The following is a 27,942-nucleotide window of genomic DNA, read 5'->3' as shown; positions in this document are numbered from 1 at the left end:
ACACAGGATGACCCCAAGGGTCACAGCCTCGGCCAGGCCAGGAATGAGTCCCCCCAGCCCTTCACGGGGACAGTGAAGGTCAGTGAGTCACACGGGTGTGGGAAGCCCCTTCCCCCCTCGCCCAGGCAGTTGCAGGCTGAGCAGCCTGGTGGAAGCTGGAGTCTGGGCAGTGGGTGGAGATCCAGGGGACACGGGTGGGGACAAGGGAGGGCTTTGGGAGGGCAAGTGATTTATGGTGATCAGGAGTGGCGGCCCCCCCGAGGTGCACTGGCACCTGGATGACTTGCCTGTGTGAGTGAGGGGTGAGAGGAGACCACCCATGGAGTCAGACTCAGCAGCTGAGCCCTTGCTCCGGCCCCCAGCTGCTGTCCCACGGGTTCCGTCTTCCCCAAGCGCTTCAGATCTCAGTGTTCCAGGCGAGATGGGCAGAGAAATGGGGCAGGGTGAGCTGGGAGAGCAAATGGTTTACATTTTTTAAAATGCCTTAGTCCACTCTTCCTGCTCCTGATTTCTGTCCTCAGAGGCTTTGGGTGTGACACTGGTGGTGACAGTAGTCTCCTTTGCATCTCCCCTGCTGCTGCAGCTCCTCTGAGGGAGCTTTTGGCAGGGTCTTGGGTGAGGAGAGATGCCTGGCTAGTGGCCCGGGCACCTGGAGCCCTTAGCAGGCACTGGCCCAGGGGGCCAGGCTGCCGGGAAGGGAGGAGGGACACGGACCAACACCCTGACCTGAGTTCCCACCCAAAGCCAAAGCAGGGCCCGAGGGCCAGGGAGAGACCCGTGGGGTCCTGGACTTGGAGGCATTTGGGGATCCCTGTTTTCTTTCCCCTCTTAGAAGTCTCCAGAATCCCTGGTCAAGCTGAAGGTGCCCCCATCAGCCTGCCCAAGGCACGTGAGGATCAAAAACTGGGGCAGTGGGATGACCTTCCAAGACACACTTCACCTCAAGGCCAAAGGGGTGAGACATCTGGGGCTTCAGGGTGAACCACCTTCGTCCCAAGTCAGCGGAGCCATCAGGGCCCCGAGGGGATCCAACAGATGTGTCTCTGGGCCAAACGGCCGTCACCGGGGGGAGGGTGCCGGGAAGTAAATGATGCCAACTTCCCGTGAACCCCCTCACGGGTAACGGATAACCCAGAGGTGAGAGACATGGTTACTGGAACAAAGTAATTCTTTTCGAGAGAGACACAGATTTCAGCATAGTTTCAGGGAGAATTTTCTAACAGACCTGTTCGACGATGAACTGAAGTACATCAGCGGAGCCTGCGGTCAGGGGAAGGGTTCAAGTGCTGTTTGGTAGGGATATGGGAGAGAGGTTCAAGCATCCAGGGGGTAGTGGTACTAAGTGTCCCTTATGCCTCCTTCCTGTGTTCTATGCTTCTCATTCTAACTTTAGAATGCATAAGTGGGAAAGAATTGAACATTTCAAGACCGTGAAAGCAGAGTGATTTCCCATACCTTCCAGAATTTACCCCAGTTGACATTTGGGTGTACCTCTTTCCAGCACTTCTCCTATGTCACCCTCTGGCTTTGGGGCCTGCACCCTCTCATTTCAGTTCACTCTGGCTGAATGGCAGTAGAGTGTTCCCAGTAGCCACATCAGCCTCTTTGAATGAGAAGGTAGTCGAGATGTTTCCAGGGATGGTGCTGTTGACTTCACTCTGGGTCTGGGGCCGGCTGGGAATGGGGCCAAGAGGCTGCGCCCAGGCAAGGGAGAGCAACACCAGCTCACACCCACTGGGGTCCAGCCAGTGGAGGGGAAGAGATCTAAGTGGGGGGAAAAGCCTGGTGGACCCTAGGGAGGAGGTGCCACAAGGGTGCAGAGGGGTGGTAAGAAGCTGGAGCAGCCAGAGTGGAAGGAGGTGGCCAGGAGAGTTAGCCCTGGAGAGGATGGCCATCAAAACTGCCCACCTCACCACCTGCCTCTCTCTTCCCAGGATCTCGCCTGCAAGTCCAAGCATTGCTTGGGAGCCATCATGAACTCCAAAAGTCTGACCAGAGGACCCAGGGACAAGCCTACCTCCCCAGACGAGCTTCTACCTCAAGCTATCGAATTTGTCAACCAGTATTACAGCTCCTTCAAAGAGTAAGGCTCACTTCTTGCAGGATCCACTGCCTCCCCCTTCCTGGGAGCTCTCCTGTCTCCAGCCATTTCCCTCTGAGGCCAGGCCCCTTTTCTTCCCAGATTTGCAGTGGCAACTAAAACATAGTTTCCCAAGGGAAAAAGACCTCGGGGGTAGGTTTTCATAATTGTGATACAGAGAGACGGAGCAATTGTGGTTAAAAGTGTGGGTCGGGAGTGTAGCTGAGTGTGAACCCTGGCTCCCCCGGTGGGCAGTCCCATATCTCTGGGAAATCTGCTTACCCTCTCTGCGCCTCAACTTCCTCATCTGTAAAGTGGGGGTAGGGTGAAGATAGAATCCTGCTCCTAAGATTGTCGTGAGGATTCAATACATTTAGAACAGTGTCCTGGCACAAAGTCGCCTTGATGATGACTTGATATGTACCCTTTTATTATTAAATGTTTGTAGTAGGTAGGACCTTCGAGACCACCTAGGCAAGTCCTTCTCCAACAGGTGTGGACAAGGAAGCCCGGTGACACACCTGAGGTTACCCAGTTGCAGCTAGAATTCAGGCCACCCAACTTGGAGAGGGCAGGATGTACTCTCTGCACTGAACTTTGTGGGGTTCTGCATTGCTGGGCTTCATCAAATACACCCATTTTGCTGTGTATAATGCGCAAGTTCTTGCCCAAATTTTTGAGGGAAAAATAAGGATGCACATTATACATGGGTAGTGCTTAAACGTGGGTGCACATTATATACAACAAAATATGGTACGACTTTGAATTAAGATAGTTCCCTTTAAACCTTACAATAAGAATGCACAAAGGGATTGTAAGGCTGAATGGCCGAGCGCTTGGATTTTCTGTTTTGTGGACTATGGCTTTTATGGTGCAGGCCCAGGCGGCACTCCATGGCGTGAAGTGAGTCAGGAAAGTGCACCCGGGACCCCCATGGTGGGAAGAAAGAGTGGTTCCTGGTCACACCACATCCCCTCTCCTATGACCCTACAGTGTCCCTTCTTCTATGACCCTACAGTGTCTGAGCTGGGAGGGACCTTGAGTCTATGGAAGAGCCCTTTATCTCCCAGGGCCAGTGATCCTCAACCTTGGCTGTGCCATAGAGTTGCCAGCGGACCTTGCAATATACTGAGGTCAGGGTCCCCTGGGCCAACAGCGTCAGAACCCCAAGACTCGGGGAGGCAGCAGACACCCATGTTCTTTAAAAGCACCCCAGGCAGTTCCAATGCGCAGCCTGAGAACCCCGCGCATCGCAGGGTGGGGGTGCCTGCTGTGTGCTGTGGAGCTAGACCCTGTGCAAAAGTGCTTTGTGACTGGGGGCTCAAGGTCCCAGGGCTTTCAGCTAGGTTGTTGACGAATGAGCCTTGCGGGGTGCAGGAATTGTTTCCACGGGCTTCCCTGGGCCAGCCTGTTCATGGCAACATTTACTGAACACTAAACGTGTTCTGGGCCCTGTGGAAGTGCCATGCAAGTACTGCTCAGCACCTCTGTGTGAGATCGGTACCGTTATTATCCTCCGCATTTTTCAGACATGGAAACTGAAGCCCTGGAGGAGATGTGACGTACTCAAAGTCACACCTTCTAAAGTCCCAGAGCTAGGATTTGAACCCCAGAAGTTTGGTGCTAGGGCCCCTGCTTTTATCCTCAAGGTCTAGTGTCCAGCTCTTTGACCTTGAAGGTTCCAACTCGGTGCTGGACCTGGGAGTTGCTGCTGGTGTTTGGAAGGCAGCTGGGTGGGTGTCAGCCTGGGGAGCCTCCAGGGCTGCTCTTGTGGCTGTTCAAACCCAACAGCTTCTCACCGAGGGAAGAGTCATTTCTTAGAGTCACAAATCCATCCCTGGCATCCTAAGAGGACCTGAGGGTGTGAGTGACACCACAGTTGCACTGGTGGCCAAAGGCATAAACGGTTGGGCTGTTTGGCTCTTTAAAAGTGCCCCGGGCAGCCTTTCGAAGGGAAGATGGTGCAGTTAGAAATGGGAAACTTGCTGAATGTTCTGCTCAAATCCAGTTTGCCAATGCCAAGAGCCACTCCCTTTTTTGCAGAACTATTAGGCATTGTAGCATTTTTAGTGCCACGGAAATGTGACCATAGGAACACAGTAGGAAAATACAGAATTCTAAAGGGGCTGGGTGAAAAGCTGAAAACGAATCCTTCCTTATTCGTAGTCACGTGGTAACACGACCAAGTGCCCTCTGGTGATCGCCGGTGTTTTCCTGCTTGGACGCAGTGCAGGGAGCCGGGTGAGGAGCCTCGTTTGGGGAGAAAAGGCTCCCTGTGGTGGGCAACTCAGCCTTCACCCAGGCCGAGAGGTCCTTCTGCCAGGAGGATCCTTGAAGATAAACAGTGTCAAGTGTTTTGTCTTGGAGCTTCTTTCTTTAATCAGGGAAGAGCTGTCCAGACACTCTTCATCCACAGAAAGGCTGTTTCTTTCTGAGTTGTCCAATCTGCTTAATCAGGAGTTCATTCCTTAAATAGTTTTGTTTGTTGCCATTTCAAATATCTTTGGTGCTGATTGGAAATCTCAAGGTTGCTCTGTGTGTGTGTGTGTGTGTGTGTGTGTGTGTGTGTGTGAAAGCCTTTCTGACTGCACGCCTCCTCCCTGGGGGATATTTCTGAAGCCTGGGAGGGGAGGAGAGAACCCAGCGCAGACACCTCCTGTGGGATGCTGGCTGAGAGGTGCAGAGGTTTGGAAACCGCATGCTGTAGGCAGCTGGTGATGCTGGACCTCGCCAGGGCCCTGTAGGCTGAGTCCTGAGAGCCAGGCCCTGTCTGTGCCTGGCCAGGAAAGTGTGGGAAGGTTCTCGACATCTCTGGGCTTGCAGCCTTCCCTGAGGTGGAAAGTGGAAGGTTGAGAGCCTGGGCTTGGCATCAGAGACACTGAATCTGAGTCCTGACTTTGCTCTTTATCACACTTCCGTTCTGTGTGGTCACATAACCTCCTAGAGCCTTCGTACACTGGATGCTAAGATAGACACCAAAATGCCTCCCTCAGAGACCCAGTGAGACCCCAAGCGGGAGGGACTTCACCCAGTACCTGGTTCCTAGCAAGTACTCAGAACACGGGAGATGCTGTGAGAGGGCCGGGCTCGTCTCCTACCGGGGGAAGGGGGACGGTTGCTTCCCTGGATGAGAGGCCAGATGGGGCTGTGGCATGATGGATGTCCCTCCAAGTCTTGCATGTGTCAGGGGATTGCACGCTCTCCTTGCTTGTGCTTGTCAAGCTGAGGGGAACATGGTTAGCGAAAAAGCACCTAGAAACAGCGAGGGTGCAGGTGGGATTGGGACCAGCTCCATGACTTGCAGGACACAGTGTAAAAATGCAAATGTGGACTCCCTGTTCAAAAGTGACGAATGAAATGACGAATGTCAAGACAGTGACAGCAGAGCATGAAACTGAGCACGGGGCCCTGCTAATAAGCTCAGGGCCCCTGAGGCCGACCCTGGAGGGCACGGTCTCCATGACAGACATCTTGCCCTCCTGGTGTCCTGGTTCGGTTCCTGCTTCTGTGGATTGAATTAATCCCCGTTTGAGGCCATCTCATTGTTGATCTTCCTGATGTCTTCCTGTCGTCCAGGGCAAAAATAGAGGAACATCTGGCCCGGGTGGAAGCCGTAACAAAGGAGATAGAAACAACAGGAACCTACCAGCTGACGGGAGATGAGCTCATCTACGCCACCAAGCAGGCCTGGCGCAACGCCCCACGCTGCATCGGGAGGATCCAGTGGTCCAACCTACAGGTGGACTTCCTCAGACCCCAGCGGGGGAGGAAGCCGAGGGGTGGGGGTGGGCAGGCCCTGGGCAGCCGCCCCTGAGCAGCCAAGCTGAGCTGTGCCCAGGGCTGCCGGACCGAAACCAGGGCCTCAGGCTCTCTCTTCGAATTCTTGAACCTGAGACAGGGCCCCTAAGAGAACTCCAGAATCCAATTTCAGCCCCACGATTTCTAGTTGATCTCTCTTTCTTATGTTAAATTTGGGAGACTAAATGCCAACATCGAACCAAATGACCTCTGGGATTTGGGTTTTGATAGCATCTTCCAAGTGGGGTTGCTTGGGCTCCCCTAGGAGAGTGGGAGAAAGGGTGGGCGGGGCGGCCCTGAGGTGGGAGAGGTGGGTCAGAGGTCAGACTACACCTGCTCCGTGGGGGTGGGGGGGGTCGGCACACACCTGGGTCCCTTGTGACTGAGCCTCTCCGTCACCCCCGGGGGCTGCGTGCAGGTCTTCGATGCCCGGAGCTGTTCCACTGCCCAGGACATGTTCGAGCACATCTGCAGACACCTGCGATATGCCACCAACAACGGCAACATCAGGTGGGGACCCCTTTCCCGAGGCTATGACTCGGGTCCACCCACCTCCAGAATCGGCCAAACCATACAGACGGGTTTGGGGAGGCGTTTTTAGCTCCAGGAGAAACCAGGGAGAGAGAGACCTGAGACTCTGGCATCTTCAGGGAGCCCCGCAGTGAGCAGGGCCGCCGAGGGCTTAGCCCCTCAGTAGCCCACTTCCTTGGCTGGCTTCTGACTTGGAGCCTTTTGGAGGGGATGGAGGTCTTTAAGAAGCAAGCTTAGAGCTCCCCACTTTTTTGAGGGGGTGAGAAGTTAGTTTTGCGGCAAATGGCTCCAGGGCAGTTTTTTCTTAGAGGTGGGAGTATCGCTGCTCACCGGTACCCACCTCTGCCTTGCCCTCCCTGCCCTCAACCCGAGAGGTCAAGGCTGATAGGACTGAGCAGCTCATTCACTCAATCGTTCATCTATTCTTCTGTTCAGCAAATGCTCAGTGACCAATTAACTGGGACTAAACAAAGGGCCGGGCACTAGGGTTGGGGGGAGGCGGCTGGGAGGGCCGCTGAGGTAACTAAAACCCTAAGACGCTGCTTCAGTCACTGTGAACCTATGTCTGCCCAGACTCAACTGCAAGGAGAGAAATATGGCGCAGAGGGGAAAGGGATGGGGCAGCTAACCCTGACTGAGAGTGGGGACGGCTTCCCGGAGGGGCCAGTCCCTGTGCTGGAGGGAGAAGAGGGAGGGCGGGAGGGAGAGGGCCTGTCAGGGAATGGGGCAGGTTACCCAGAGGCCAGGGAGAGTGTGGCATATTGGGATGCTGCAGGAGTTGGGTTCCGTTAACTCAGGGGTCGAGGCCTGGGGAGTGAGAACACAGGAAGGGGAGGGGGCTGGTGGGGGATGGCTGCGAGCCCCCCCACAATGCCAGGTGATAAACAGCACTCTCTCGGCTTGGGGAAGGTCGGCCATCACTGTGTTCCCCCAGCGGAGCGACGGGAAGCATGACTTCCGGGTCTGGAACTCTCAGCTCCTGCGGTATGCTGGCTACCAGATGCCCGATGGCACCATCAGAGGGGACCCCGCCTGCGTGGAGTTCACCCAGGTACCAGATCCAGCCTTGATGTTGACAGAGTGGAGCCTAGAGGGGTCAGGGCACCTGGGTCTGCAGACTCACCGGGCCTGTCTTATCCCCAGCTCTGCATTGACCTGGGTTGGAAGCCCAAGTATGGCCGCTTCGACGTGGTGCCTCTGGTCCTGCAGGCCGATGGCCGAGACCCTGAGCTCTTTGAAATCCCACCTGACCTTGTGCTCGAGGTGCCTATGGAACATCCCAAGTAAGCAGGCTGAGGGTGCGGGGGGTGTGAGTTAACATGCATGTCCCCTCCTTTCCTAAGAAAGACCTCAACCCTCAGGGCCCTCCTTGCATCTCCCCCAAAGCCCAGTCAGCAGCAGGTGCCCAAAAGCCTGACTTTCAAGGGCCCCCTTGTCATCCTTATACAGCAACTATGCACTGTGTCTGAGGCTTCAAACTTATGAGGATATGTTAAAGGTGAAGGGGAAGCAGAGGCTTGGACAGATAGGGCCCTAGGAGCTTGGGAATCAGTGCCCCTGGGAAGGCAACCCATGTGAGGCTCTGAAATGCTCCCACTGAGCAGCCCTGGCCCCCTTTGCCTTCCTGCCAATTCTCTTAGCTTCCCCCTCCTGGCTGTGATGAAAGCATAGGGCTGTAGTGACTTCAGGAGCTCATCTGGGTCAGTGCTTGCTCCGGACGCTTTCACAATTACAAAAATACCTTCCTGTGTTGAGGCTCACTATATAGCAGTCCTTGTGTTGGGCTCTTTTTCCTTGTCTTTCTTTTCATTTTTTATCTCTTGAATATTGTGAAACACAGTCCCATCTCCGGACCTTTGTGCCTGCTGCTCCCCCGCCCTTCTCTCGGAGTTCATTCCTTCCTGTCAGTGAGGTGTTCCTGAATGGTAGACCCTCAGAGAAGCCCCTCTGGAATGCCCAGTCTACAGCAGGTGCCCCCCCCGTCTGTGCAGCACATCACCTGGTTTCTGTCTTCTTGTCAACTTGCTTGTTCACCTGTGCACAGTCTACACTCTAGACTGTAACCCCCTTGAGAGCAGGAATCTTGCCTTTCTTGTTCAGCAATGTATCCCCAACACCTAGCCGGGCCCCTGGCACATAGCAGGTGCTCAATTATAAATATTTCTGGAATAAATGAATATACAAATGAATGACAATATTATCTGCACAATAATCTCCCGAGTTTGGTGCCATTTTGTTGGTGGAGACAGTTTGAGGCTCTGAGGGTCTAAATGACAGCTCCTGAGCAGAGTGGCAGAACTTGAAACCAGGCTCCTGATGTGAGAGCCCTTGACTGCTGTATTACATTGGGTTCTCAACGTTTGGCCCAGGGCCTGGCACACACTGGATTCTTACTGTCTGTTTGCGTGAGTGACTGAGTGAGTGCATGATTAATGACTGACACCTAGTGCACCCAGTCACCCCTCTGGCGGGATGAACTCAGAGATCAACCCTCGGAAAGGAGTTAGTTATCTTGGTGGACTCTTCTCCTGAAGCTTTTTTTGGGGGGTGAGGGTGGGCAGAAGTGAAGGCTCCAGTTGCCAGTGGCTCCGTCTCCCCCGCAGGTACGAGTGGTTCCGGGAGCTGGAGCTGAAGTGGTATGCCCTGCCCGCGGTGTCCAACATGCTGCTGGAGGCGGGGGGCCTCGAGTTCCCAGGGTGCCCCTTCAATGGCTGGTACATGGGCACGGAGATCGGGGTCCGGGACTTCTGCGACGTCCAGCGCTACAACATCCTGGAGGTAACAAGGACCGTCCAGCTGGGCCAGCTGGAGATGTGGGCCTGGGGTTTGATCCCAGGGACCGACATGCCCCCATTTCTCTGCCTGTGCAGGAAGTGGGCAGAAGGATGGGCCTGGACACGCACAAGTTGGCCTCGCTCTGGAAAGACCAGGCCGTCATTGAGATCAACGTCGCCGTGCTCCACAGTTTCCAGGTGCGCCCGGTGTTCCGTGGGTCTGAGCCTTTCCCCCAAGAGGGTCACCTGGGCAGCCCCACATGCTGTGCCCACTTTCCCCTCACTGTACTGCTCACGTATTCATGCTCCGCACAAGCCTCGCACGGCCAGTCTGTGCCACGCACTGTGTGCAGTGCTGGGGACACAGCGGCAAACGAGCCCTCTCGCCGACTCTGCGTCTTCTAGCATAACTTCTATGCTTCTCCAACAGGCAGCTACTTTCCTCCAGAGACTGGTCAGTCCCTGCTTTATGCGCTGGATCCTGTCCTCTCTCAACTCCTCTGGGACTTGAATCCTGAAAATACCCCCTCTCTCTCCTGTATCATCAGGTCTCCCTCCCCACTGGACCATTCCCATCACTGTCAATAGGCCGTAATGGTTCCCATCGCAAAGAAATAAAGGGCCAGCTAACCCAGTAACTCCCCGGCTACAACTGGCTTTCCCCTTCCCCTCCCAGTGAAACTGAGAAAAGATCTCATGACGTGTCCTCATCCCCCGCCACTCCAGTCAGGCCTTTGTCCTCCACCACTCCCCGGCTCACACCGGAACCCTTGCTGTTTTTCAAACTCACCAGTGTAGTTCCCACCTCAGGGCCTTTGCACTTGTTTTTCCCTCTGCCCAAAATACTCTTCCCACAGATCACCCTATGGCCAGCCCCTTCCCTTCATCCAGGTCCCAACTGTCACCTCTTCAGAGCAGCCCTCCCTGATACCCTCACCCTACCTCCGTCTGTCTGTCTCTCTTATTCCTTGGGCACTGTCTGTTTTTCTTCATGATACTTACTGGCTCCTGACAATATATAGTGTATCCACTTCTTTCTTTCTTTGTTGTTTTGGCTCCCCGCCCCCAAGAAATTATACTCCGCAGGGCAGTGTCTTGTGTCTCTTGTTCGCTGCTTGACCAGAAGAGTGTCTGGCACATGGTAGAAACCACAAACCCGTGCTGAATGAATGAATGAATGAGAGTCCACATCCAGGTGAGCCCTGGTGCTGTTATTTCCCTGTACTGAGTGACAGTGTCCACCCCTTGGGCCCACACACACAGGTGGGCTCCTGTGTGGGACCGAGCCTGCCGGGCCATCTGCTGCTCTTAGGCGTGTAAACACACCCCTTGCTGTTGGGAAGGAGGCATGGGGTGTGTGAAGATATGACTTTAGGAGTTGGGACCATCTCCACAAAGCTGGCAGTTGCCCTGGAGGCCAGGCCGCTGGGCAGAGAGGCATTCATTCCTTCAGCAAAGTTTTACCAAGCGTTTCCCTTGTGCCGGGCACTAGGCTGGGCCGGGATGCAAGTGGTGAGCAAAACAGACAAAAACTCTGTCCCTGTGCAGTGTAGTGGCTGACATTAAACAATCACCCAGTAAATATTTACCATCACCTCCCGTTCCCCATGACCCCATGGGCAGGTCAATTTGTGCTTGAGGCAGGGGTGGCTCTGAGACAGGACAGGAAGAGCCCTCTGGGCCGGCCCAGCCCGGGAAGGCCGAGCTGGCTGTGGACCACACATCCCGGCTCCCGGGGACTCCCAGCATCAGCCCTGACCCTGGCAGGATGCAGATATGTCCTCAAAAATCCCCTGACCCTTCGCTGTCTCTTGACCATTGCTGACCACGTCCTGTCCCTGTGTTTGAGTCTCTAGGACTTCCTCGTCACCCTCCTTCACGGCAAACTTCAAAAGACTTGGCCGTGCTTCCTAACGTGTAGAGCAGAGATTGTCACAGTGCCTCCCTTGCTAGGTGACTGGAAGAATTAAATGCATGCAAAAACGTTTCGGCTAACTGCCCGGCCCACAGTGAACACTGAGTAGGCACTTGTTTTGTTGTTATTGTTGTTTATTAGTGTTGCTATCACTATCACAATGATTATCATCAGCTCCTGAGCGTGAAACTGGTCTGGCTCCCCGGAGTCGCTGTGGGTGTTGGTATGAATTTTAGAAGGTGTGACCAGGCCCCCAGCAGCCAGCTCCTTCCCTCCTCCTGGCCTTGACTCTGACTATGGCATCCTCCAGGGATGCCCATCTCTGGCCCAGCTTGCACCCATTCTCAAGACTCACCTCCTCTTTGAAGCTGTCCCTGAAAGCCCCCATTTCTTCTCCAGGCCGCTGCCTGAGCTAAGCCCTGTCCTCTGCCCTCCGTCACACCTGTGCCCACCTCTGTGGTAGCTTCTGTCAGACCACGTGGAGCAGCTGGCTTTCCTCTGCCTGCCCCAGTTAGAGGTTAATTGGATGCACAGAAGGGGGCCCCGTCTTTCATTTCCGTGATGCTGGTGCCTCCCGCAGTACCTGGCAGACAGAAGTAATAACGACAGCTAATATTTACTGAGCACATTCTGTGCTTTGCTTGTAATAACACTGCATCCTTTCGGTAACCTCATGATGCAGGAACTGTTATCACCCCCACCTTACAGATGGGGAAACTGAGGCTTAGTAAGGTTCAGGATCTAAGTACTTAAGGTCACGTGGCTAATAAGAGGCCAGGGTTCAGTTTGAACCATTACATTAAACAAATGTCTCCTGATTGAACAAGTTGCCCGTAACATCGAGGCATGTAGCCGCCCTTGTGGGACATTTGGGAAGGCTCAGACCCCTTGGCTTTTAACTCGGGGACCATGGTCACTGTCTTCCATGCACTGCTGTCCTCTTCAAAGGGGTCAGTTTCTCCTCGCCACATCCTCAGGAAGTGACTCCTGGAACTCTCTACCAGCAAAAACACACCGTGGCTGGATTTATCAGCATCCGGTGGGAGCCATTTGCCGGGAGTCTGGGGAGACTTGTGGGCATGGCCTGAGAAGCTAGACACCGCCCCCAGAGGGCCCGCAGGAGGCCCATCTGATCTGTGGGCTGGCCACGGTGATGATGATTTTTTTTTTTTGATCTTTCAGAGGCTCTGAAAGTGCCTTCCATTTGGGCCTTTATTTTCAGCAGGGCCAGAGGGGGCTGGGAGGAATTGCTGTCCCATTTTGCAGATTTCCAGTCCTCCTCGTGGTTCTTCGGGAGCCCTGCAGTCAGCAGCCCCGTCTCCTGACTCCCCCATCCCTGTCTCAACTCCCCGTTGCCTCCTTCTGATGTAGAAGCAGAACGTGACCATCATGGACCATCACTCGGCTGCAGAGTCCTTCATGAAGTACATGCAGAATGAGTACCGGTCCCGAGGGGGCTGCCCTGCTGACTGGATTTGGCTGGTCCCCCCAATTTCTGGGAGCATCACCCCCGTGTTCCACCAGGAGATGTTGAACTATGTTCTGTCCCCTTTCTACTACTACCAGGTAACGGGGGCCTTCCTCCCCTCTTGGTCTTGGGAGCTCAGGGTAGAGAGAGTGTGTGTCTGCATGTGCGTTCACGGATGCACACATGCCTGTGTGTGCCCATACATGCTCACTTGTGCAGGACATATAGGGAAGGGCCAGGGATGCAGACATATTTTTAGTGTTTTTCAGACTTCACTCAAGGATGTTCATTTCCAGAGCACGGGCCTGAAGGAAATACCTTGCATCGTCCCTTTGGTGGCCCGTTGCTCTGATGGGATTTGGGCTCCTGAGGGTGACCACCAGGTCCCCTGCCCTCATGGGAGGGCTCTGAACAGCCCCAGAGCATCTCGGTGCAGAGCATGGCTCCTGGTCAGGCACACCTGGCGGGGGGGGGGTTGTCATTTCACCCATCTCAGGCCAGATTTTCTCCTCTTCAAAGGAATTGGCCTTAATTTCACAGGTAGTAAGGATCTTGTGAGCTGGTGCATGTAACAGCTCGGCCCAGTGCCCAACAGAATGCACTCGGTAACCATTATGCATCAAAACAAGCTCGTTTGTGGTTAAAAAGGACTTTGGTTAGATTTGGGAAGAACTTCCTTGCTCTGGAGGTGATCAGTAGGGTGACTTCTTGTCCGGGACAGTTTGTACCTGTCGTCATAGCACCTCCTTTTGCTCTCAAAGGTGCCTCTGCATTATACCGTCTTCCTGCTGACAAGTTGTGATAAGACCCTAAAAATGAGAGAAGTGGGGCCCTGCCTTCCAGGGGGGCACTAATGACTATAAAACCAACTGGCCACCTGGAGGTGCAGGCTCCGTGCTGGACACTGAAGCTGCCACTCTGAGGGACACAGACAGGCAGGGCTCTCCCTGTGGGGCTCTCAGTGAGGGAGGGGACTGGGACAGACCACTTCCCCCCGGCCGCTCACAAAGGGCACAAAGGGTCCTCTGTCTCACCAGCATCCCCCAGCCCGGGCTGAGCTGCACCCACCTTGTTCTCACATCTGCCCTCTTTTCTGAAGGTGGAGGCCTGGAAAACCCATGTCTGGCAGGATGAGAACCGGAGACCCCAGAGAAGAAAGATTCGGTTCCAAGTCTTGATTAAGTAAGTGGGAGTGGCCAGTGCCAACATCTCCCTCTGGTCAGCCTGCCCTCCTAGGCCTCGAAGGGCAGGGAACAAAGAGAAAAGATGACCTTGATGGAGTTTGGCTCCCAGAGGCCCCCACCCCAATGCCAAGGGTCACCTGTTGCCATTGTCCCAACCTCCTCTCTCCTTCGTTTTCCCAAAGGGGCTGAGCAGTGGGTTGAGCTGGCGAGGGGAGGAGAGGGGCAGGGAGTCACGTTTGGTAGCTGGTGAGAAATGTGGGTTCTTTTAACTCAGCGTGCCCCACTTTAAACACTGCCCCCACTCCCATCCCCCTGGCCCCATCTTCTTCTGGAAGGATGACTCAGCACATGTCTGTCCGTCTGTCCCCACAGAGCCGTGCTCTTTGCCTCTATGCTGATGCGCAAGACCATGGCATCCCGAGTCAGAGCCACAATCCTCTTTGCGACGGAGACGGGAAAGTCGGAAACGCTGGCCCAGGACCTGGGCACCTTGTTCAGCTGCGCCTTCAACCCTGAGGTACCCGATGTGGCTGGGCATGTGCAGTGTCTCTGCCTGTGCTTGGGGCGGTCTGGGAAAAGGCCAATCGGCTGCTCTGCTCCTGGACGCTCGGGGCCTTGCATGTGCTGCTGTCCGTGGTAAGTCGGTGATGGCCAGAGACCTGTGTGTTGGGGCTTCACAATCCTACACGGTAAATACGTTCTTCAGAGTGCTCCAGGGAACACAGGCTGAGAAACATGTTCCTAATGAGTCCAACTCTCAATACACGTGAGCTTCTCTAGGTGAATTTTATTCCCATTTACTGAGCACCTTCCGTGCAGGGTGCACGGGTAAATGTGAAAGGGGCAAAGGATGAATAGAATGCAGACAAATAACCCCCCAAGGGTGGGTCAGCCACTGCGTCAGGGCTGCATTTCATCCTTCACCCCTGAAGGCCTCCCGAGTCAGGTGGGCCGGGCAGGACAGGAGGCAGTGCCGCCGGGGTTAGTGTCAGGCACAGCGTTCGGGTCCCTGAGTCGTCATTGTTGTGTAACCTACTCATCCCATTTGTGGAAAACGTGCCCCCATACTCAGAATCCAGAACAGCCTTGGAAGTGGCAAAAGTGTTTTGATTTGGGACGAGCTGTTTGGGAGGCAAACCCTCCAGGGGGGCGGGGCTTGAGCCCGGGAGACTTGAGGACTGTGTTCGAGCAGGGTCGCTGGGCGGGGGTTTGTTAAGCGCTCACCTTCTCTGTGCCACACCTGTGCTGGGTGGGGGGTGCAGCGGCAGGGGGACTGGATGATGAAGGGGGCTAGTGGCCTGGGTGGGGGCAGGGCAGCGCGGGCGTCTGGGCTGGTGCAGAGGGCCCCAGCCTGGGAACCCAGGGCTGATGTCCAGCCTCGGTGCCATGCAGGTTCTTTGCATGGACGAGTACAGGCTGAGCCGCCTGGAGAAGGAGCAGCTGCTGCTGGTGGTGACCAGCACGTTTGGGAACGGAGGCGCGCCNGGCCAGGCAGGACAGGAGGCAGTGCCGCCGGGGTTAGTGTCAGGCACAGCGTTCGGGTCCCTGAGTCGTCATTGTGTAACCTGCTCATCCCATTTGTGGAAAACGTGCCCCCATACTCAGAATCCAGAACAGCCTTGGAAGCGGCAAAAGTGTTTTGATTTGGGACGAGCTGTTTGGGAGGCAAACCCTCCAGGGGGGCGGGGCTTGAGCCCGGGAGACTGGAGGACTGTGTTCCAGCAGGGTCGCTGGGCGGGGGTTTGTTAAGCGCTCACCTTCTCTGTGCCACACCTGTGCTGGGTGGGGGGTGCAGCGGCAGGGGGACTGGATGATGAAGGGGGCTAGTGGCCTGGGTGGGGGCAGGGCAGCGCGGGCGTCTGGGCTGGTGCAGAGGGCCCCAGCCTGGGAACCCAGGGCTGATGTCCAGCCTCGGTGCCATGCAGGTTCTTTGCATGGACGAGTACAGGCTGAGCCGCCTGGAGAAGGAGCAGCTGCTGCTGGTGGTGACCAGCACGTTTGGGAACGGAGGCGCGCCGGGCAATGGAGAGGTGGGTGGCCCAGGGCCCTGTGTCCGAGGTGGGGGAGTGGCAGGGCCCAGGAAAGGACCTGGGAGATCAGCATGCCCTGAGGAGGACATTTGGGAGTGGGTGCTCAGGCCGCTGTGGGTGCCCTGACGTCCACCTGTGCCTGTGCCCTTTGTAATTATTGCCATGTGCCTGTGCCACCTCTCTGGTGACACACTTAGACACACTCCCTATAGTTCAGTACAGTGGCCTGGCTTTTACAATATAGCAACTCCTTTTCAAGGAAAACTTTATATCCCTGACACAAATGGAAAGCCAGCAAAAAGCAAATCCAGTGAAAGCCAACTAAAGTTACTGAAGTTTAGCTAGAAACTGTTACCTAACCATGGCTTGCTCAGGGTTTTTTTTTTTTTGTAAGAAGTAATAAGCAAGTACTAGAGAGGTATCAAGGCTCCATTAATACCAATCTGAGACTTTCTCTCCTGTGTTCAGAAGAACAAAATACATACATACATATATGCATACATACATAACCGGAATAACTAAAAGGAAATTACAGAGAACTGAATACTTTCTCACAATGAGATTTGACGCTTTATTTGCTATGTCGTATACCACCTAAAATTATCTTGAGTTCCTGAGAAATCAGAATTATTTTAGAAACTGCGGCAACAGTCATGGCTCTCATCAGGTTCCAAACCAGAAGAGGGGCTCATTCACATCCCCTTAGGAAACCCTCTGGCGATGCCCCCGCTGTAGGGCAGGGCCCCCTCTACCAGGGCTGGCAGGGCTGGAGTGGGGCTGTTCTGGGTCCCCCGCTGAGGGCCAGGACCACACGAGTGGTGACGCCGGAGCACATAATCCAGCTGGTGTGTGGGGTCCTGGACCTTCTCCCGTCAGAGGTGGCCAGTTCTTAACTGGGCCACTGGGAGAAAGATAAAAGCAGTGCTTGTATGAACCTTGACCTGAGAACTCTGTGGTTCTCTCTCTTTCTAGAAACTGAAGAAATCCCTCTTCATGCTGAAAGAGCTCACCAACAAGTTCAGGTAAGGCTGTTCCCCAACTCACTTGTCTGAGCCCTGCCTCGTGGGCCCAGAGTCTGGAAGTGGAAGTGGAAGGGGTCTTCTCTGGGGTGTCCCGGCACAGAGAGAGACTGTCCTCAGCATGTGTCGAGGACCAAGCCAGGGAATCCAAGTCCCTCTTACAGGTCTGCAGGCCAAAAATAGGGCTGATCTGCAGAGTTGGTGAAAAGGCTCAGAAGCCAAAGAGGGCCAGGAGGGAGCAGGTGGGAGGCGGCCTTCGGGCTGTGGGCGAGGCAGGGGGCTGCTTGCACAGGCTGGCCCACTCCAGTCTCTGTGTGTGTGTGTGTGTGTCCTCCTCGGGCAGGTATGCCGTGTTCGGCCTCGGTTCCAGCATGTACCCTCAGTTCTGTGCCTTTGCTCATGATGTCGACCAGAAGTTGGCCCACCTGGGAGCGTCTCAGCTCACCCCGACAGGGGAAGGGGATGAGCTCAGTGGGCAGGAAGAGGCCTTCCGCAGCTGGGCAGTGCAGACCTTCAAGGTCAGTTCCTCGCTGGAGCTGCCCCCTAGCATGCACAGGACGCTGGGGGACATCCGGGCCTGGGACACTTGGGCTGGGCACCCTGGGTGGCGTGACCCCTGCCTGGTCCTGTAGGCACGGTCCCAGGTGTGGGCGGAACTGTGGGCTGAGGACTCAGGCCCAGGGCTCAGGCCACTGCTGCTCTTCCTCAGTCCCCAGAAGGCTCCACTGTAAGCGTGTGTCCCCGGGGCAGGAAGAGGTTGCTGGGACGCCTCCCTGCCTTCTGGGAGCCTCGGTTTGAGATCTTCCCCCGCTCTGATTATCCAGCTCCTCTCTTGACAACCTTGTCTTGTTTCAAGTCTCCCAGCCACAGAGAGCTTGGGGACAGGGACCACACTGTTGAGTTCTACCTCAGGAGGTCTTTGTTGCCCGGGTTTGACTCCTCTGACTTAGCCAACTCCTCACTTAAGCAAAGCGTTTCACCCCGTGGTGCCTAGGAACCCCGGCCTGAGTCAGGGCCGGCGTGATTCCTAAGCCCAGGCCTCCTCCGATGAGTCCATGTCAGGAAAATGGGAGCAATCAAACCTGCCGCACGGTGTGGTCATGCAGATAAAACGAGGTGCTGTCGATGGGAATGTTCACCGTAACAGCAATAGCTAGCATGTGCCAAGCCCCAGTGCCTCTTGGAGTCACAACAGCCCGATCAGATAAGTGTGCTTAGTAGTTTAGCAAGGCACTTAGCTCGTTGTAAGGACCTGAAAAATGAGCGCCCCGATGGTGGCACTGCTGCCGCTGCTGAGGGTGACACTCAGGAACACTGATTTGCTCTGTCTCCCTCCAGGCAGCCTGTGAGATGTTCAACGTCCAGGGCCAGGGCCACATTCAGATCCCCAAGCTCTACACCACCAGTGTGACCTGGGACCCGTGCCACTACCGGCTCATGCAGGACTCACAGCCTTTGGACCTCAACAAAGGTACCAGCTTCCCTGAGCCACATGGGGCTTGTTTGCCCTGCCTGCCGAGGTGGGGGTCTTTGAGCCATGAGCCTGTGGTTGAAAAGCACAGTGGGACCCTCTGCAGAGGGGCAGCTGACCTAGGGCTGCTAGGACTCTCTCTGTTGTTGCCTCCAAGAGCTGGTCGAGGTACTAGAGTCGAGGTCTTGATTTGTCTACGAGGGCGGCCATTCCAGGAGGGAGCCCTGGGAGGCCGGTGAAGAGAGCAGGAAGCCGCTCCCGCTGAGGGCCTCCTGTGTGCCGGGCACCGTGGTGGGCTCTGTGCTCACCTCTAAGCAAGCCCTGACACTCTCGTCCTTTGAGAAACTGAAGTTCAGGGAGGTGAAGCCAGTTGCTAGCAGGTGGCCAAGTTGAGACTTGAGCCCCACCTTTCCAGCTCCGACGCCAGCCCGGGTAAAGAACGTTCTGCAGAGGCAGTTCCAGAACATTCTGCAGTCTGTGGCCTCTCCACGGTGCCCTCCTGATGCTGTGCCTCTGCGCTTTCTCTTTCTCGTACCACGAGCCCAGTGGCCCTGCAGGTTTCCGCTTGTTTAGGATATCCCCAGCTCCAGCGTGGCTCTCGCAACTCGAGGGAAACCCACGTATTTGGACCTTCGAGCTGCACTTCCCCACCCCTCGCAGACACACAGCCTCCCTCTGTCAGAGCAAGGGTATCTCTGAGTGTGTGATTCAGAGACACGGTGGGGAAAAGGACGTCACTGACTCAGACACATGGGGGCTGCCCCACCAAGGCGTACGAGCCGCTTGGCCATTTCACTGCCTGTCTGTCCCCTGCAGCCCTCAGCAGCGTGCACGCCAAGGACGTGTTCACCATGAAGCTCAAATCACGGCAGAACCTGCAGAGTCCGAAATCCAGGTAGGGCAAAGTACGGGGCCTCCTGGGTGATGGTCCACAGATTGTATTTTAATTGGGGAAAGACCAGAGCAGGACAGACTTTGAAAAGAAAGAGATGTCCGCGGGCGTTAGCGATGAGGCCGTTGGTGGGGACCAGCCTGACGGTCACCCTGTGGCCACCAATGCCTTTACATCTGGTCTCCATTACCTGAGGGCCACGTTTCCAGCTTGGGAATGAGGTACCCGCTTCACTTCCTGTCCTAAATGTGTTCACCAGAAGGGGAGGGCAAGAGAAACTCAAAGCATGGGGCGCTTTCTTAAGAACTTTCAGGAAAAGTTTAGCAGGAAAGGACATTTCCCCTCCAGGGCAAGCCGATGTTGAAGATTCTCTGTGGGTTTTGTTTCTCTGCGCTGCCTCCCCATATGTTAGGAAAAACTGGTCGTTGTTCTAATAAAAACGGAATGTGTGCTGGGGACAAAGGTTTGTGCCAATGCCTACGCATCTCCCAGAGGGATGCTCCCTTCAGGCAGATTCTGTGGTCCAGCCCTGGAGGGCTCCTGTGGACACCACAGCCTGGGGGTCAGCACACCCTCTCCCCAGGGAGAAGCCTCAGGCCTGGTCAGCCTCGGGCCCTTTTCTGGGACAGTGCACACAGAACCAGTCAGGAGAATCAAAGGAGGGCATGTTTCCTGCGGAAACTGGCCCACCCTCCAGGGGTCTCTGCGGGAAATGCCTGCGGAGTCACCAGAGGCTTCGTTATTCCCTCCCCAGCCGCGCCACCCTCCTGGTGGAACTCTCCTGTGCGGGCAGCCAAGGCCTCAGCTACCGGCCGGGGGAGCACCTGGGCATTTTCCCAAGCAACCAGCCGGCCCTGGTCCAAGGCATTTTGGAGCGAGTGGTAGATGGCCCCTCACCCCACCAACCCGTGTGCCTGGAGACCCTCAACGAGACTGGTGAGCCCCCTGCACGCCCAGCATCCTCCCACCAACCCCCAAGCAGTGGACGGGAAGGTCCTGGGCCTGTGCTGCAGGCAGCTAACCTTGTCCTTCCTGCTGTCTGGCCGGCCCCCAAGCCGACGCTAGAGCAGCCTTGCAAATAGTCAACCCACAAAAAGGGATGCTTCTTTGGGACCGTCTGCCCAACACTGGAGGCTAGAGTGTCTTTTTCCCTTTATTCTTTTGATTATCTGGCAAAAGAATATATTCTTTTGTTGATTGATTCATTGATTTTTCCATCAAAATTTTATCTGGCCATGTCAGATATGCCCTGGGCTGAAAAAACGAATGAGATTCGGTGTCTGCCCTCAGGGAGCTCGCTACCTAGTACCGGAGGCAGATGAGCACGAATGTTCACAGTAATGAGCATTCTACTAATCACAGCAGCAGCCAGTACTTAACGGGCACTTGCTATATGCCAGCATTTTACAGGTGTGAAATTAGTCCCCACGACAGGCACATGTGTGTGGCTTGCCCGGTGACATAATAGAGAAATGTGGACACAGTGCAGAAATGGTGAGGTTTGAAGGTTCAAGTCCCAGATCTGTCTCTTACCAGCGCGGTGGCCTTGGGCATATGAGTCACCTCTTAGGCTTTATTTCTTTGTCTCTAAAATAGAGATAGCAGAGCCCTCCTTGCAGGCCTGTTTTGAAGGACAAATGCAGCCTTCACCACGACCCCTGGCACCAAATAAATGCAGGCGTGGAGAGATGTCCATTTCCCACAGGCTAGTGGACGTTTGCCCAGGAGGTCATATGATGCACTCTAAGAGCCTCCTCGGATCCCAGATTTTATAACCTTTTCACATTCCACAGCATTCTGACTTCATGCTGTTACCCCACCGAGGGTCTGAATTGTTCCCACCTTCCCTGGGCAATGAGCAGGGGCAGGCCAGAGGTGGCCAGGACTGTATGGCTACTCCTGGCCATCGTCACCGGGGAGAAGACACCGTCCTGGGGAGGGTCCAGGGCACCCCCATCCTGTGCTAAGATGAGACTCTCAGTCTTACTGATGGGCACACACAGGGTGATGGGTGGTGGGAGACGGAAACTAATGAAATCTGCAGTCACGGGTCTCTGCCTCAGGACATGCCCCTGGCTTTAGCCTCCTCAGTGGTAAGGACACCTTCAAGAATGTGTCCCCTAAAGAGAGTGGCCAAAATAGGAGAGCAGGAATCAGAGAGGCAAAGTGTGGCCTCATACCCCACTGCCCTGGAGAATGTGAGAGAGGCTGAAACCTGGGGACCGGGGGCCAGCGATGCCCTTGTGACTGTAGGAGAGGATGTGGTTCTGCAGGCCTCAGGTCTAGATGAAATGATGCCACGCTAATATTTTTACCCAACACTGAGTGCCTGGGTCCCAGACACAGTGCCAACTCCTATTCTGCACTGTTTCATTCAAAGATCATACAAACCCAGTGAGACAAGTTTTCTTACCACTTCCGTTTCACAGAGGCAAAACCCAAGGCTGGGAGAGTTGAGTCACCCAGCTAGTAAGTGGGGAGTCAGAGATTGAATCCACATCTACTGGCCCCAGGGTCCCTGCTGTGACCACCTTGGGTACTGGCCCTTGGGACTCCCTGAGACTCACAACCTCCCTTTGGGGTGATAGGCGCCAGGGGACTGCGGTCACGTTCTGAATGAACAGCGGGCGTCTAGGGTGCACAGAGATCTGCGTGAGTCCGAAATTCCCCTGTGGACACCCTGCTACAGTCCAGGTCTGGGTGAGCCAGGGACTGGACTCTGGCGCACAGTTAGTTTATAGGACCGTGTCACTGCGGGGGCCCTTTCGAGGGCTGTGGATGGACCCTCGTTTCAGCCCCATCTCCAAACAGCACCTTCCTGCAGGTGAATGGGGTGCGTTAGCCCTGTCGCTGTTCCTGGAACCAGAACTTCCGTGTCGTCTCTCCTCTGCAGGCAGCTACTGGGTCAGGGACAAGCGGCTGCCCCCTTGCTCACTCAGCCAGGCCCTCACCCACTTCCTGGACATCACCACCCCCCCAACGCAGCTGCTGCTCCGGAAGCTGGCCCGGCTGGCCACCGAAGAGGGCGAGAGGCAGAGGCTGGAGACCCTGTGCCAGGTGACTTTCGGGGCTGGTGCGGGAGGCGGTTGCCGGGCCCTAGAGTCCGGGAAGCCAGAGCCCAGAGCGGGTCTTTAACCTCCAACGGGGATCCAGCTCAGCTGCCCAAAGTGAGACACCTTGCAGTCCAGTGGGAAGTCAGGCACCCTCTCCCATCCTATCTTTAGGACACAGTCGTGTTGAGTGAACGGGACTTTTCTGAGTGTCTGTGGGATGCAACTAGGGAAAAGAGCCACTGTGTCTTGTCCGTCTTCATATTCCCCAAACCTGAAGCAAGCCTAGGGCTTAGAGTTAGAGGCTGGCCCGGGTGGATGACTGGGTAAGTGGACATAGTGCCAGTCGGGCAGATGAATTAGCAAGTTAATAAGAGAATGCATTAACTCCCCTGAAACTTTCTGGGCCCCAATCTTTGCAAAAGACACTGGGTGTCATGATTACATCAACGTTATCGCTAATTTTTATGATTGCAGCCACCTCCGCTGCCACTGCCCTGTGGCTGTGCTATGCTAACTTGTGAGGGCACACTCTCACAACACCCCCACAAAGTGGGGGACGCTGTCCCCAGCTCACAAGGGCTGAGGAACGGGGACACGATCCCACAGCTCTAGAACAAGCATCGTGTCACAGCGTCCAGTTTTTGAACCCAGGGCTGTGCGATTCCAAAGCCCTGCCCCAGATGAGATCCCAACAGCGATCAGACTCCTGCCCACGAGTGTCCGACAGTGAAGTTCTAGGCACACCAGTTAGATGAACGCTGCTCCCTGGCCCGAGTGAGTTCTTCCAGGAGAGGAAATAGCTGATCTTTCCTCTCCAACTCAGTAGCACCCTGGACAGCGCCGGGTGCTTCAAAGTGTGTGTTGAGGGAGGGAATGAATGCATGAGTGAATGAGTGAGTGAATACTGGATTGTGGCAGCCTCTTCCCTCCACGTGGGGCGGGTGCCCTGAGTTGCTCACACGGCCCTTGCCTTTCAGCCCTCGGAGTACAACAAGTGGAAGTTCACCAACAGTCCCACATTCCTGGAGGTGCTGGGGGAGTTCCCGTCCCTGCGGGTGTCTGCCAGCTTCCTGCTCTCCCAGCTCCCTGTTCTGAAACCCCGGTGCTACTCCATCAGCTCCTCCAGGGACCGCACACCCACGGAGGTCCACCTCACCGTGGCCGTGCTCACCTACCGCACCCGAGGTGAGGCCGGGGCAGAGGCTCTGGCGCATTCCAGCTCTGCTGTTTCCGGGGCGGCTGTTCAACAACAGCTGTCTCCACACAGTTCTGAGGACTGGGCGGAGACTGTCTGCTGTGCTGGAGGAGATGGCACCGGCCCAGTCTCAGTCCTCAGACCAGGGGAGGGGAGGCGGGCACGTCCTGTGAGAGCAAGACTCCATCCAGAGGAAACCGAAGGGGCTTCTCAAGTTGGCTGGAGGCCCCTTTAAATTCTGGGCCATTGGGAAGGGAATGTACCCCAGGGAACACTGGGGTTTCCACAAGCCCAGGAGGGGCCACACGCAGGTGTCTGAACAGACTGGAATGCTCAGGAGCTTGTCCATCGCCCAGGGTTCCTATTGGGAAAGGCTATGTTTGGGAAGACACTCTGGGACAGTGACTGTGGCCACCCTCAGAGGCCACTTTGGGCAGCTGTCACTGGAGCCGAGTGGTGGGCTGGGAGGGTCCCTGAGTCAGGGAAGCTGAGGTGTGGCCTGATTCTCTTGCTACTCAAGTGACCTTGTACAAGTCACCGTCCCTCTGAGACTCAACTTCAGCAGTGGCAAAAGGAGAGGATTCTACACTGTCTAAGACCCTTTCTACTTTCAGCAGCTCTGGTATTTAGAGGGTGGATCTCGGAATTGAGAGAAAACAGCTCCCACATTAGAGCCCAGAGTGTTTAAGCAGGCAGTTCAAGCGCAGCCCAGCAGGGGGCGCCATTGGGCGGTTCACACATGGGTTGGGGGCTGGAATTGGTCAGGCCTGTGCTGTCCTTGCAGATGGCCAGGGTCCCCTGCACCATGGTGTCTGCAGCACGTGGCTTAGCAGCCTGAAGCCCCAAGACCCAGTGCCCTGTTTTATACGAAGGTGAGCATCCCTGCCACGTTGTCTGTTGTGGGGCCACTGGCCCTAGGAGTCTTGGGTGGAAACAGAGGGGTATGGGGTTTAGGTGCCAGTCTGGGCCCTTTGGCCCACAAAGAAGGCACTGGGGTCACACCAGCCCTGTCCATTCTACTTCCTGGCTGTAGAACACGGCCAAGTCTGCAGCAAGGATGGAGATAGAGCCCAAAGGACAGTGAGGCTCAGCCTCTCTCAGAAGGACGCTGGCACAAGGAGCTGGTGTGTGTGTTCAGGGGAGACGAAGCAGCCTGTGGGACTTGGGAACCAGATTAGAGCTCACTGTCATCTCCACATCCCCCAACACTCCCACCCCCAACCACACCCCCAGCTCCTTAGCCCCTGTCCTGCGTGTGCACGCAGCCCACGGCGTCTGAGGACTACAGCCTCTCTTTCTGTCCCCTTCAGCGCCAGCGGCTTCCAGCTCCCTGAGGATCCCTCCAAGCCTTGCATCCTCATTGGGCCTGGCACGGGCATTGCCCCCTTCCGCAGTTTCTGGCAGCAGCGGCTTTATGACATGGAACAAAAAGGTACTGCTGGCGGGGTGGGGGGGTCCCTAGGGGTGGGGGATGGGGTACCAAGTGGCCAGCACCTGCCTGGGAGTAGAACTGAGCTGCAGGAGAGTTGTGCCACTGCCCACACACGTTTCCCGGCCCCTAGCCCAGGTCTGCCTCAGCCTGTGTGGCCAAGGGATGTGAATGCCCTGGCCCGCAGCATCCTCAGCTATAAAGTAAGGAAAGTAGTGGATAGGATTCTTGTGGGGATGAAATAAGAATTCAAGCTGGGTGCCCAGTTTGTCTGGCCTCGATGCCTGCCCTCTGGTGGCCACCCTGGTAACTGCAACCTGCTGGGTCTTCCAGGACTCCGGAGTGGCCACATGACCCTGGTGTTTGGGTGCCGGCGCCCAGATGAGGACCACCTCTATCAAGAGGAGATGTTGGAGATGGCCCAGAAGAGGGTGCTGCATGAGGTGCACACAGCCTACTCTCGTCTGCCTGGCCAACCCAAGGTAATGCGGCTTCCCCATGAGAGGGAGGAGCATTAAAAGCACAGGCTATACTGTGATGGGTGTCCTGGCATTCCACACCCCACTCATGTCTCTGAACTTTCATCTCCTCTGCTCTAAAATGTAGGCTGTTATACTATCCGAGAGATGCTGTGAAGCTATGAAACTATTCAGTTCACTCTTCCAAGAGATAGGCTCTGAGGTATTCAGGACCAAGTCGTCAAGGCCATGTGGTGGGTTAATCCCCTGGGCCCAGCCTGCTGAAGGCCCTCCCTGGCTGGGATACACAACTGCCCAGGGAGAGGCTGTCCAGGCCCGCTTTATGTTTCACCACAGCAAGGCTGGAGGGCACCCTCTGCTCCACTGATGGGCTCTGCAGCCCCAAGGCACTCTGCCCCAGGGTACTTTGCTGCACGGCCTGGGGAGTCAGGACAGACTCTTGTCCCCTCCCTTATGAACTTATCCTATCAGGGCTCCTCCCAGAGCCAGTGCTCCATGGCCAGGGCTGGGGTCACTGGGAGCCCCAGTGCACTCCTGGACTTCCATGTCACTGGGGAGCCCAGGGCTTTGTGCCCTACCTGCCCTGCATAACAGCGGAGGTCTCATAGACCTCCAGGGTCCCACTGAGAGAATCCCTTTTCTGGGGTGTAGGCAGGTGGGCCTCAGGGCCCTGGATAGGGCAAGTGGCTTCATGGGCGCCTCTTTGAACCATGTGAATCCAGAGTACATCAGGGAGCCCCACTGGACCATCGGCTCCTGGAGGGCGGGGGTGTGACCAGCATTCCTCTCTCCAGCCTAGACCTGGGCTGGGCAGGTGCCAGTGCACGTCCTCATGCTCAGCCTGGTCCCTGTGCAGAGCCCTGGTGGGGAGGGTGTTCACCCTGCCACCCATGGCGCCCCCTCCCCACCTCCCCATGGCCAGCAGGCCTCACTACAAACTTTGTCCCCTCACCACCCAGCAGCAAGGGCCTGGACTCACCGTCTGCTCTCATTTCAGGTCTACGTTCAAGACATCCTTCAGCAGCAGCTGGCTGATCAGGTGCTCCACGTGCTTCAGAAGGAGCAGGGCCATCTCTATGTCTGCGGGGACGTGCGCATGGCCCGGGATGTAGCCCACACACTTAAGCAGCTGGTGGCCGCCAAGCTGAGCCTGAGTGAGGAACAGGTGGAGGACTATTTCTTCCAGCTTAAGGTATGGCAGCGGGTGTGTGGGCTAGATGCACGTCAAGGGCATGGGACAGGGAGCCAGGAGCAGGGGCATCAGAACTAGGGGAGTCAGGATCAGGACAGTCCTGGATGTCAGGAAAATCCTAGAGGTGGCTAGAGGTCAGAGCCAAATGCACTGTTAAAGGTGTGATGTACATCCCGGTCTGATTGTTCAGTTAAACGAAGTCAAACACACTGCTTTCCAATGAGACTTTCAGAGCCTCTAACATGTTCCTGGGCATCATGATGCTTCAAAACTGGGAGAAACTGTGTTACACCCCCAATGTATTTATCTCAGAGCCCACGTTGCAGGAGCATCTTGTGGCGTAAGCACTAGGCAGGCTGTTCTGTGCATCCTAAAGCCTGGAGACACGTGTAGGTGGTCCACAGCAGAGCAGGTGGCAGTGAGGGTTCCAGAGTCTCAGTCAGAGTCAAGTGCAATCTAAGCATGGCTGTCAGGAAGGCAGATGGCTCAGCAGTGTATGTGTGGTAGGGAAGCTGGGAGAATGCAGGGCCCTGGTTCCAGCCTGGACCCGACGAGTGAGAGGTGGCTACACCAGCAGAGCTGACACCTTGCATTCTGTTTTCCCTTGAAGAACCAGAAGCGCTACCATGAAGATATCTTCGGAGCTGTTTTTCCCTACAAGGTGAAAGAAGATGGGGCAGCAGGAAAGCCTAGTGAGCCCAGAGCTCCAACAGCCTGTGGAAGTTAAAGCTGCCACCACTGAATTTCAGGACAGACCCAATTCTTCATTCTCAGAGGCCACAGAGAGCTTCTCATCTTATTTGTCCATCTCCTTCCCCCTTTGTTTGACTGGCTTCCAAATAGCAGCCTGGACTGAGGGAACCTCTTGTCTCCTTTGAACCCACCCTTCCCCAGATAATGGAATATTAGGATGTCCCTGGTCCCTTGAAGAAAAGCTGCAATGCCAGACCTGGCCAGTAGGTGCCAAGGATGGAGCCTTCTTCTGATTGCAACACTGTGAGGGACCACCAGGAGGCGCTGCCTCACCACTCTGTATTTAGCCCCACTCTTCCTGTACAGTTATTTATGCCTTTGTATTTAAAAACAAAATCCTAGTCAGCCCCTGAGGGCCATTTAAGCCCTCCCTGTAAGACTCCTTGATGGAGATATTTATATGAAATGCATTTTATTTTAACCACATTGTGTGTGTGCATGTGCATGTCAGAAGGAAACATCCCTGAGTTACGTAGACCTGGACACTGGTGGTGGCCCAGCTTGGCGCTGCGGCTTCTCTGAGACGGGTACGAGGGTTGCACATGGGGTGCACATCTGGGAACCTGTGATGAGGGAGGGAGCACTGGTCTCAGCCCAGCCTCACACAGGAGGCACCTCCCCTGGGGCGCAGCAGGGGTGCGATGCTGCCCAGGATGACAGCTCTTTAGGGGAGACACCA

The 27,942-nt window shown here is 55.6% G+C and overlaps 1 protein-coding gene across 1 annotated transcript; it reads left to right on the top strand.

Moving 5' to 3' along the window:
• On the top strand, nucleotides 1-27,684 carry NOS2 (nitric oxide synthase 2). The gene is given in 27 exon segments (XM_037069890.1): nucleotides 1-78; nucleotides 833-955; nucleotides 1,935-2,083; nucleotides 5,657-5,819; nucleotides 6,297-6,388; nucleotides 7,319-7,460; nucleotides 7,553-7,692; nucleotides 9,013-9,187; nucleotides 9,280-9,381; nucleotides 12,470-12,664; nucleotides 13,666-13,748; nucleotides 14,123-14,267; nucleotides 15,676-15,780; nucleotides 16,753-16,802; nucleotides 17,143-17,317; nucleotides 18,138-18,270; nucleotides 19,087-19,165; nucleotides 19,917-20,098; nucleotides 22,056-22,219; nucleotides 23,193-23,400; nucleotides 24,195-24,282; nucleotides 24,721-24,842; nucleotides 25,173-25,321; nucleotides 26,316-26,510; nucleotides 27,121-27,256; nucleotides 27,259-27,626; nucleotides 27,628-27,684. Coding segments are annotated over 26 exon segments (3,636 nt in total). The 5' UTR covers nucleotides 1-78; nucleotides 833-916.
• The last annotated feature ends 258 nt before the right edge of the window (nucleotides 27,685-27,942 follow it).

This window comes from Sturnira hondurensis, unplaced genomic scaffold, assembly GCF_014824575.4.
Source record: "Sturnira hondurensis isolate 20B ecotype Veracruz unplaced genomic scaffold, ASM1482457v3 Scaffold0018728, whole genome shotgun sequence".
Taxonomy (NCBI): domain Eukaryota; kingdom Metazoa; phylum Chordata; class Mammalia; order Chiroptera; family Phyllostomidae; genus Sturnira; species Sturnira hondurensis.
Note: the sequence above shows the minus strand (reverse complement) of the source record. Positions and strands in the feature narration are given on the sequence as shown.